Source organism: Apium graveolens, chromosome 2 (assembly GCF_009905375.1).
Source record: "Apium graveolens cultivar Ventura chromosome 2, ASM990537v1, whole genome shotgun sequence".
NCBI classification, from domain to species: Eukaryota; Viridiplantae; Streptophyta; class Magnoliopsida; order Apiales; family Apiaceae; genus Apium; species Apium graveolens.
In genome coordinates this window covers 249,292,197-249,304,143 of record NC_133648.1, presented here as the reverse complement: position 1 = coordinate 249,304,143, position 11,947 = coordinate 249,292,197, and the positions used below count along the sequence as shown (strand labels likewise).

The window sequence follows — 11,947 nt, the reverse complement described above, 5'->3', positions numbered from 1 at the left end:
GGAAAAAAAATTTCGAAGCCCGATTTGTCTGATTTTTTTGTGGTTTTGGATAGGTTATTAACTCCTAAGGGTTCCTGTAACAACAAATCATGGATTGCCTCCCATGCAGCGCTTCTTTTTCGTCAGTAGCTTGACGTTACGTATCTTCCTCAAGTTGACAATAAAACGGCACTAACCACTTCTCGGTTTGTCGTGTCCCTATAGTAGTGCTTCAAACGCTGACCATTAACCTTGAATGCTTGGTCCGGATCATTCTTAAAAATCTCCACCGCTCAATGTGGAAATACAGTTTTGACAATAAAAGGCCGAGACCACCTTGATTTCAACTTCCCAGGAAAAAGTCGGAGACGAGAGTTGAATAAGAGAACTTGTTGCCCCGGCACGAATAACTTAGGATGTAGCTTCCTATCGTGCCACCTCTTCACCTTTTCCTTGTACATTTTGTTGTTCTCGTACGCTTGGAGTCAAAATTCATCAAGTTTATTAAGCTGAAGCATTCTCTTCTTACCAGCTGCATCTAGATCCAGGTTCAACTTTTTCAACGCCCAATAGGCCTTATGCTCAAGCTCCGCAGGTAGATGACATCCCTTACCATACACCAGTTGAAACGGGGACATACCAAGTGGAGTTTTGTATATTGTTCTGTAAGCCCAAACAGCTTTATCGAGCTTTAAAGACCAATATTTCCTTGACGGACAAACAACATTCTCTAGAATGCGCTTGATCTCTCTGTTAGACACTTCCGCTTGACCATTTGTTTGCGGATGATAGGCAGTAGCAACTCGATGATTCACATTATAATGCTGCATCATAGAAGTGAACTTACGGTTGCAGAAATACGACCCTTCATCACTTATGATTACCCGAGGCGTTCCAAACCTTGTGAAGATCTGCTTATGAAGAAAATTCAACACTGCCTTTGCATCATTTGTCGGTAGAGCTTTGACTTCTACCCATTTTGAGACATAATCGACTGCTAGCAAGATGTACTGATTGTTGCAGGATGAGAAAAAAGGCCCCATGAAATCGATTCCCCAAACATCAAAGACCTCGACTTCAAGTATCACATTTAACGGCATTTCATCCTTTCTCGTCAAATTTCCCACTCATTGACAACGATCACACCTTAAAACAAACTGATGAGCATCCTTAAACAAAGTAGGCCAGAAAAAACCTGTTTGCAGAATACGAGCTGTCGTCTTCTCACCACCATAATGTCCACCATAAACTGTGGAGTGGCAGTCTCGTAATATCCCCTCCGTCTCACAGAACGGGATACATTTCCTGATGATCTGGTCAGCTCCCTGTCTAAACAAGTATGGTTCATCCCACATATACCACTTCACCTCATGAAGAAACTTCTTCTTTTGAGCTGAGGTCAAATTAGGAGGCAAAATATTGCTGACAAGATAGTTTACAATATCTGCAAACCATGGCTCTTCCTCCTGAACTGAGAACAACTGCTCATCTGGAAAAGACTCGTTGATCAATGTCTTATCCTGTGAAGTAGACGCGGGATTCTCCAATCTAGAAAGATGGTCAGCTACTTGATTCTCAGTACCCTTCCGATCCTTGATCTCTAACTCAAATTCCTGAAGTAAGAGCACCCAACAAATGAGTCTCGGCTTCGAATCCTTCTTGGAAACCAAATAGCGAATGGCCGCATGATTAGTGAATACTGTCACTTTTGTCCCAAGCAGATAAGATCGAAATTTCTCAAAACCAAAGACTATAGCCAAGAGCTCCTTCTCAGTAGTGGTGTAGTTCATTTGAGCCCCGTTTAAGGTCTTGCTAGCATAGTAGACCACATGAAAGAGATTATTCTTGCGCTGCCCAAGAACTGCGCCTACCGCATAATCACTCGCATCACGCATCATCTCAAAAGGCTCTGTCCAATCCGGTGCTGTAATAAATGGCGCAGTGATTAAACTCTTCTTGAGAGTCTCGAATGCCGTCAAACATTCATCATCAAATTTGAAAGGCACATCTTTCTCCAGCAAGTTGCACAACGGCTTAGATATCTTCAAAAAGTCCTTGATGAACCGCCGATAAAAACCCGCATGACCAAGAAAACTACGGATTCCTTTCACAGAAATAGGTGGTGGAAGATTTTCAATGACTCCCACCTTGGCTTTATCCACCTCAAGACCCTTGCTAGAGACCTTATGCCCAAGAATAATTCCTTCACGCACCATAAAATGACATTTTTCCCAATTGAGCACCAAATTTGTTTCCACACACATTTTGAGCACGGCACGAAGATTATTCAAATATTCATCATACGAATGTCCAAAGACGGAGAAGTCATCCATGAACACCTCAACATTATTTCCAATCATGTCAGAGAATATAGCCATCATACATCTCTGAAAAGTGGCTGGTACGCCACATAACCCAAACGAAACTCTGCGAAAAGCAAACGTGCCAAATGGACAAGTGAAGGTAATCCTTTCTTGATCCTCTGGTGTAATACAAATATATTTGTACCCTGAATAACCATCCAGAAGACAATAATACTCATGACCAGCCAATCTCTCAAACATCTGATCAATAAATGGAAGAGGGAAGTGATCCTTCCTCGTGGCATTGTTCAACTTTCGGTAGTCCATGCATACTCTCCATCCTGTAACTGTTCGAGTGGGGATGAGCTCATTCTTCTCATTTGCTACCACAGTGATACCTCCTTTCTTAGGCACACATTGCACGGGGCTCACCCAAGAACTGTCAGAAATAGGATAAATGATGCCTGCATCTAGCCATTTCAGAATTTCTTTCTTCACCACCTCCTTCATGATAGGATTAAGTCTGCGCTGTTGCTCAACAGTTGGCTTACTACCCTCCTCTAGCAGAATCTTATGCATGCAATATGAAGGGCTGATCCCTTTGATATCTGTTATGGTCCATCCAATAGCCGATTTGAATTCTCTCAAAATCCTTAAGAGCTTATCCTCCTCACTACCTGAAAGGTCAGATGCAATAATAACAGGTAAAGTAGATGCATCACCTAAAAAAGCATACCTCAAGTGTTCAGGCAATGGCTTAAGCTCCAAGGTAGGTGCTTCCTCGATTGATGGTTTGAGCTTTCCTTCAGCATTCTTGAGGTCAGAAGTATCAAGAGATTCAAACGGCATGTCCAGCTTTCGCCTCCAGGGAGAAGCATTAAGATATTACAATTGCTCATTGCCATCTTCATCATCACTGTCAAAATCCCCCACTAAAGCCTTTTCTAATGCATCAGACATTAGAAAATGATCGAGTTCGGAAGTAACTGCGGAATCAATCACATCCACTTTTAAGCACTCCTCATCATCTATAGGGAATTTCATTGCTTTGAATACATTGAAGGTAACATCCTGATCCTGCACCCGCATAGTAAGTTCACCTTTCTGCACATCTATCAAGGTACGGCCAGTAGCCAAGAAAGGTCTTCCCAAAATTATGGGAATCTTCTTAGCCTCCTCGAAATCCAGAATAACAAAGTCTGCAGGAAAGAAGAGCTTATCCACCTTGACTAGCACATCCTCCACTATGCCCCTTGGGTAAGTAATAGAACGATCAGCCAATTGTAGAGACATGTAGGTGGGTTTTGGATCAGGCAAATCCAACTTTTTAAAGATCGACAACGGCATCAGATTGATGCTTGCTCCCAAATCACAAAGGCACTTGTCAAATGACAACTTGCCAATGGTGCAAGGAATGGTGAAGCTACCTGGATCTTTAAGCTTTGGAGGTAACTTTTGCTGCAGCACAGCGCTACATTTTTCCGTTAGAGCAACGGTCTCAAGGTCATCCAGTTTCACCTTCCTTGAAAGAATACTCTTCATAAACTTCGTATAACTAGGCATTTGCTCCAGAGCCTCAGTGAAAGGTATATTGATGTGAAGTTTCTTGAACACCTCCAGAAACTTATCGAACTGCTTATCCAGCTTTTGTTGTTGTAATCTCTTAGGGAAAGGTGGTGGAGGATAGAGCTGTTTCTCCCCTGTATTAACCTCAGACAGAGTGTGTTCAACAGTAGTCTTCCTTGGTTCCGCCGCTTTCTCCTTTTGCTTAGCTTCTTCATCTCTAAATTCAGCTTCTCCTTCTTTTGCCTTTTCATAATCAGCAACTTTCCCAGACCTTAAGGTAATAGCCTTGACTTGCTCTTTAGCTTCCTTCCTGCCTGGTACTTCCGTGTCACTGGGAAGTGTTCCAGGTTGACGATTGAGCACTGCATTGGCTATTTGTCCGATTTGATTTTCCAAGATCTTGATAGAAACCGCCTGACTTTTGCACAACAGCTTAAGTTCCTCAAAATCAGCACTAGTAGGTGCAGCTGCACTTCCCTGTTGAGGATATGATTGCCTTTGAGCATATTGATGCGGTTACTGAAATCCAGGTGGATTGAACTGTTTACTCACACCTTGCTGATATGGTGGCTGACCCCAGCTGAAATTTGGATGATTTCTGTTGTTAGGATGATAAGTAGCTGGCACAGGCTGCTGTTGTCGCTGATAATTGTTCACATACTGAATGGATTCGTTGACGAGAGAACACCGATCCGTAGCATGAGAACCTGCACAAAGCTCACAGACCATAGCTATTTGATTGACTCCATAAGTAGCTAGAGAATCGACCTTCATAGACAGCGCTTGGAGCTGTGCTGCAATAGCGGTGACTGCATCGACTTCCAGAATACCTGCTACCTTACTAGGCATCATCCTATGAGTTGGGTTTTGATGCTCATTTGCAGCCATAGTCTCGATAAGATTATAAGCCTCAGTATAGCTTTTGGCCCACAAGGCGCCTCCAGCTGCTGCATCGAGCATGGGCCGAGATTGGGCCCCCAAACCTTTATAGAAACCAGTGATCATCATCTAATCGGGCATTCCATTATGTGGACACTTTCTCAACATTTCCTTGTAGCGTTCCCAAGCTTCGCACATAGATTCTGTAGGTTGCTGCGCGAACTGAGTAAGAGCACTCCTCATAGCAGCAGTCTTTGCCATTGGATAAAACTTCACCAGAAACTTTTGCGCAAGATCTTGCCAAGTAGTGATGGACCCAGCTGGTTCAGAATGTAACCAGTCCTTAGCTTTGTCCCTCAGTGAGAATGAGAAAAGCCTCAGCTTGATAGCCTCATCAGTCACACCATTATATTTAAAAGTACTGCAGATCTCAAAAAAATTCCTTATGTGCATGTTGGGGTCTTCAGTCGCAGCTCCTCTAAAAGAAACAAAATTCTGCACCATTTGAATAGTGCCCGGCTTGATTTCAAAGGTGTTAGCTTAAATAGTCGGATGAAGAATGTTTGACTGAATATCATCAATTTTAGGCCGAGAAAAGTCCATAAGAGCTGGATCGGCCGGAACAATTCTCTGGAATATCAAGAACTTCGTCTGTCTCCTCAGCTGTATCTAAAGTCCTCTTGCGAGTACGAAAACGAGTTTGCATAAACGCTCGCTAAAGTACCTGAAACACAAATGGAAACAATAAGTAACAAAAATGTTTTAATCACTGAGTCCTAGCGACCAATGATGGTAAGTACATAAACTAAACAAATACGCCGAGTCCCGGCAGCGGCGCCAAAAACTTGTTAGGGCGAAAATACGCGCTAATAACACACGCAAGTATACGTGTTCGCAAGTAATATAGAATACTTTCTAGTTCATTCCCACAGAGACTCAGACTAATTATGTTCAATTAAACTCACTCACCAATGTATGATTACTTCTCAATGTTAAGACAATAACACTTAGAATTGTTAACTAATTATTAACTACAATTAACTACTAAAATTAACCACTTAACTAACACTTCGAATTAACAATATTAAAACACTCATGAGATCATAACTTCATTACTACTTCCTTCAATAGTCATTGTTATTACCCTTAGCATCCAACAGTGATGATATTAATCGTATAACACGAAACTGATAAAAGCCAACTTTCATTGTACTAATATCATTCTACCAGACATCCACAATTAAGATAGAAGTTGAATAGGCATCACTTATGTTGAGTCCCTATATGTCTACAGAAATTGACAACATAATGATTTAAGCACAAATTATTCCTTTTGATTACACAGGGCGAATAAAACGGTTAGAGTTACCCACTAATCATGCAAAATCATACATGAACCTATGCTAGCATGGCAAGTTCTAAATCTCGAGATCCACCGTCACTTAACAAGAGATTAATACCCTATCTTATATGTTCGCGACGCACATAAGACGAATACGTACAACCAATACTAGATATCATACAATCATCACACACTAAGGTATTAAACAACTAACTAGAGAATTCCATAGTAAATTCGTTACGACCCCATGATCACGATTAGCCCATGTTAGCACCTATCGTCGTCATGGGTTCATATGAAAACATGATAAATAAACACAAGAGAATAATAACTAAACTAATTATATTAAACCAGAGTATGTCACAAGAGTAAATAGGTTCAAAGCAAGAAAACTAGCATCCAACGTTACAACGAAATAAAGAATCACAAGAAAATATGCTTCCTCTTCGTTGCGGTATGCTAAAACGGTCTTCTTCCTTATCTCCTTCTCTCCTTGCTTAATAATACGATCCAACCTTGTGAAAACGTCTCTGAATCTACTTATATAGAAGTCCCATAAAACTCAGATTACACAGAAGTTGGAAGCCAAACAGAAATAGAAGTCTAAAATAATTTATCTAATTTCCCGACCCTGCGCAGCCGCTCAGCTTCCTGCGCGGCCTCTCAGCATAGCTGAGCGGGCACTCAGACCCCTACTGGATTTTTTCTGAGTTTGCTCTATTTCTTCGTTGTAATCTGCTTCTCTCTTCCCTCTCGCAAAGCTAAACACATGCCAAGGCTTATTCTTGATGATTACTCCCCCGAAATGCAACTATTACCCTGAAATGCACAAACACTAGAAAAACGCATCAAATACACAAAATACTTGATTTCAAGACACCAATTTAAGCTATTTTAAGACGTTCTAAGTGGTATAAAATGCCACTTATCACATGCTTACAAGGCACAGCCCTACGTTGGTATAACAATCTCCCATCTAGGTCAATCGATTCTTGGACTACATTGAAGACCAAATTTCAGACAAGATTTTCAAGCAATTACAAAGGGGGCAAAATCACGGCATCTTTAATTACGATGCGTCAAAGGCCTAGCGAGTCCCTGAGAAGCTATTTAGGTCACTTTCGTCAAGCTATATCTGAGATAACAGACCTAGAGGTGCCTTTGGCGGTGAATTATTTAGCAGCAGGCATTGATGGAAGCCGACATGGCATTTTACTAGAAGAAATCATAGAAAAACATCCCCAACATCTTCATGCGGTATTCCAAATTGTTGAACACCAAATGACACTCCAAGAAGCAGTGGGTAGTATAAGATCTCCGCGACGCTCTAGTTACAAGTATGACAGGTCAAGAACTCATAGTCCCCGGACCCCGAGACCGCGAAGATATAACTATATATCCCCTCGACGTTCACCATCAAGAAGAGATGTTGGAAAGGAAGAACATCGAACCCCAAGAGGTCAGGAATACCAGCGACGGTCTATTTCATATCAAAAATGGGAGCCCCGTGACAGAAAAGATAAAGAGTTTACCAAACTCACAGTCGATAAAGCAACAATTTTGGCAATTTTAAAGACAGAACCTGACTTTCGACCCCCGAGTCCGATGAAGCCGGGTCGTCCTCCGAGCTCTCGGTATTGTGACTATCATGAAGATATTGGACACACTACAGAACAATGCTACCAACTAAGTAATCTCATTGAATAAAAAATCAGAAAAGGCCATTTCGTCCATTACATTGAAGGACGGGGCCAAACTCATCAAAGACAAGACAACAGAGTAGTCGATGTAATCTTCGGGGGTTACGCCGCTGGAGGCATGTCAAATAACTCTCGTAAGTCATAAGCCCGAGAGGTGTGTAACGTTAATCCTCAATGTCCCAAGAGATACAGACCATCTCCATCTCTCAACATATCCTTTTCGGACGAGGATTATGCTCCAAACATTATATGAGGTCATCAAGATGCGCTGGTTATCACCGCCAAAATCGACACTAACACAGTAAAAAAGATCCTTATCGATAATGGTAGCTCCGTCAACATCCTCTATCATCATGCTTTAACGCGAATGGATACAGGTGATAGAAAGCTAGAAAATACCCTTTCGCCTCTTTATGGCTTCACGGGTAATAAGGTAAAAGTGGTCGGAACAATTGACTTTTCAGTGCTTTTCGGAATGATGCATTGCCAAGTATGGAAAATAGTTAAGTTTCACGTAATAAGTGCAAACTCAAGCCACAATGCCATACTGGGTCGAACGAAAATCTCGGCATTAGAAGCCATTACGTCGATTCCCCATTTGAAGATGAATTTCCCAACTTAATTTGGAGTGGGAGAGATGTGTGGCGACCAAGCGGTGTCAAGATAATGCTACTTTACTATCGTCGTGCATAAGAAGCAAGATAATAATTCTCAATTTGTCAACGAAGTTGTTCAGATAGACCCCAGTAGCATCATCGACATTCCAAGGGACCCCTCGTTCTCACCTGTTGGTGAAACGGTCGAGGTTGCGATAGATGAGAATTCTCCTGGTAAAACGGTTAAAATTGGAAAAGATTTAAGTCCTAGGATAAAAGATGAATTAACAAGGTTACTTTGGGAATTTTCAGACATATTTGCATGGTCACCATCTGACATGCCCAGAATTTTAACCGATGTAGCGAGACACTCCTTGCATGTCGACCACCAAAAGAGTCATGTCAGAACAAAGAGGCGCACATTCTCAGAAGAAAAGCGTCGAGCTATCGACGAAGAGCTTGATCGGCTATTAGTGGCCCGTTTTATCGAGCCGATGAAATTTCCTACATGGATTGCTAATGTTGTCCTGGTGAAGAAAAGTAATGGAAAATAGAGAATGTGTGTCGATTACTCCGACCTCAACAGAGCATGCCCTAAGGATAATTATCCTTTGCTGAATATAGATCAACTTATCGACGCAACGGCTGGTCATGAACTGCTATCTTTCATGGACGTGTTCTCAGGCTACAACCAAATCAGTATGGATAATCAAGATTGGGAACAAACGGCGTTAATCACACATCAAGGTGTTTTCGCATATCGGAACATGCCTTTTGGGTTAATCAATGTTGGTGCAACATTTTAGCGCATGAAGGATGAAACATTTCAGTTGGGTCGGAACCTCGAGGTGTATGTCGACGATATGATAACAAAATCAAAATTTTCAAATGGTCATGCCATCGACCTTCGAGAGACCTTTGAGAACGTTTATCGTAATAACATGCGATTGAATCCGTAAAGTGTTCTTTTGGCCTAACATCTGGAAAATTCTTGGGATTTTTTGTCTCCCAACGAGGGATCGAGGCTGACCCCTCACAAATAAAAGCCATATCTGAAATGAAAGACCTTTCATCCTTTAAAGAGGTTCAACGTCTCACTGGATGTATAGCGGCCCTTCAGCGTTTCATACCACAGGCCTCTAAAAAATGCAGTCCTTTTTTCAAGGTTATCAAAGAGGCTTCAAAGAAAAAGAAGTTGATATGGGATGATCAATGTAAAGAAAGATTTGAAGTGCTGAAAACTTTCCTGACAAGCCCACCAGTTTTAGCAAGAGCATTGCCCCGTGAAGCTTTAAAGGTATACATCTCAGTGATGGGTCGGTAGCCTCCGTTTTGGTCAAAGATGTCGAGGGAAGTGAAGCCTCAGTTTACTATGTCAGCCATACTCTGAAAGATGCAGAAACGCGTTATCCACATGTGGAAAAACTAGTTTATGCTTCCGTTGTAGCAAGCAGGAAGCTCCATCACTATTTTCAAGGTCGTCTTATAAAAGTTATGACCGACCAACCCTTGAAGCGCATCTTGCACAAACCGGATATGACAGGGTTTCTCGCCGCTTGGAAGGTGGAACTTAGCCAATTTCACATCGAATATCTACCCCGGAGTGCAATGAAGTCTCAAATCCTATCAAACTTTGTTGTAGAATGCAAATTTAATGATCCTATAACTGAGGAAACATCGTTCTCACAGAAGGCTTGGACTCTTTACGTTGATGGATCCTCAACATCATCATCAGGGGGTGCAGGTGTGATTTTAATCAGTCCAGAAGGCTTCAAAATACAACAAGCTTTGAAATTCTCATTTCTAGTAACAAACAATGTAGCCGAGTATGAAGCTTTGTTAGCAGGGCTACGTCTAGAGATTGAGTTGGAAGTGAAGATTTTAGAAATATTTAGCGATTCTCAGCTTGTCGCCAAACAGTTACAAGGGGAGTTCAAGGCACACGATGCTCGAATGTCGACATATTTGAATCTGGCCATGTCCCTTATGGAGAAAGTTTCATCATGGACAATCAGAAACATTTGCAGGGAAGAAATCAATAGGTCGACGCCTTGTCCAAATTAGCATTGTTCGTCTTCGCAACATCAGAGGCAATTTATGTCGAGGAAAGAAGTGTTCCCTCTATTGATATGAGTCCTTTGTCCCCCGACATGCTGAAAGTTAATGAGATCTCCTCTATTGCAGATTGGCGTCAACCTATTTTGGAGTACATCTTGCTGAATAAGCTGCCGCAAGATTAAGGTGAAGCCAGAGCCATATCATACAAGGCAAGGAACTATTTTGTGCTAGAAAATAAATTATATCGATGAGGTCTCATAGAGCCACTGCTTCGATGCCTAGGGCCAGACCACTCTCAAACGTCAATGGTCGAAGTCCATACTGGAATCTGTGGGGATCATTTAGGGGGCAAGAATTTAGCCCTTAAGATAGTGAGGCAAGGTCTGTTTTGGCCTACAATGCGAAGTGATTGTGAAAATTTTATACGAAAATGTAAGTCAAGTCAGTTATATGGGTCGGTTTCTCATCAACCTTCGGTAGAAATGATTCCCGTCGTCAATCCATGCCCTTTCTTTCAGTGGGGCATAGATATCGTTGGCCTCTTCCCAAAGTCCAAGAACCAAGCCCAGTACATTGTCATGGATGTCGACTATGCAATAAAATGGATCGAGGCACGACCCCAGGCCAAGATCTGTGAGAAGGAGATGATTGAATTTTTGATGGAACATATTATGTTCAGATTTAGGGTACCAAGAATCGTTGTAACTGACAATGGAACCCAATTTGTGGGAGAAAAATTAGCATAAACACTTTCGCAACTCAAGATTAAACACATTAAGTCCTCGGTAGCATACCCACAGGCCAATGGACAGGTCGAAGTATCTAACAGGATAATCCTACAAGGGCTCAAGAAAAGGGTTAATGAGTTACAAAGGCCATGGGTCGATGAATTGCCAAATGTACTTTGGTCTTATAGAACGAGCCCTAGAGGTTCAACGGGCATATCTCCTTTTAAAATGGCTTTTGGCTTGGAAGCTACCTCGCCGGTCGAAGTATCTCTGAAATCCCCAAGGGTCGAGTATTTTGATGTTGAAGCATCACGAGAAGGAATCCAGCTTCACAACGTTCTTATAGAAGAAGTCAGAGATGAGGCATCAAAGAGGGTCTTTCAACAATAAGCGCACACAGCAGCTTACTTTAACAAGAAAGTAAAAGGTAAATAGTTTTTGGTTGGGGATTTAGTCCTCCGAGAGTCGGCAGCATCCCAACCCACCATAACAGGAAAGTTCAAGGCCCCGCGGGAAGGACCTTATCAAGTGACAGGGGTCGTTGCACTAGGCACTTATCATCCGTCGACACTCGAGGGTACACCTATCAAGAATGCTTGGAATGCTATTCACTTGAAGAAATTTTATCAGTAGATTAAGTTATTTGGATTGTGTAAGGAAAAAGAAGAAAGTCGTCTGTTAGACTATAAAAATTAGTTTTAACAAAAAGGGGTTGATATGAGATCCCCGTTAAAAAATAAAATCTTCCATTTTAATCTATCTATGGAAAATAGTACTTATGAATAAGTTTTAAGTT

General features: G+C 41.7%; 2 protein-coding genes across 2 annotated transcripts; both read left to right on the top strand.

Annotated features, from left to right (window-relative positions):
• Positions 1 to 6,987: 6,987 nt before the first annotated feature.
• Positions 6,988 to 7,776, top strand: LOC141699739 (uncharacterized). Its single transcript, XM_074503586.1, has one exon. It carries the CDS (start codon positions 6,988 to 6,990, stop codon positions 7,774 to 7,776), a length of 789 nt encoding a protein of 262 aa, XP_074359687.1.
• A 1,646-nt stretch (positions 7,777 to 9,422) lies between these two features.
• On the top strand, positions 9,423 to 10,429 carry LOC141699730 (uncharacterized). The gene is made up of 2 exons (XM_074503577.1): positions 9,423 to 9,579; positions 9,690 to 10,429. The coding sequence occupies exons 1-2, from the start codon at positions 9,423 to 9,425 to the stop codon at positions 10,427 to 10,429; spliced, it is 897 nt and encodes a 298-aa protein (XP_074359678.1).
• The last annotated feature ends 1,518 nt before the right edge of the window (positions 10,430 to 11,947 follow it).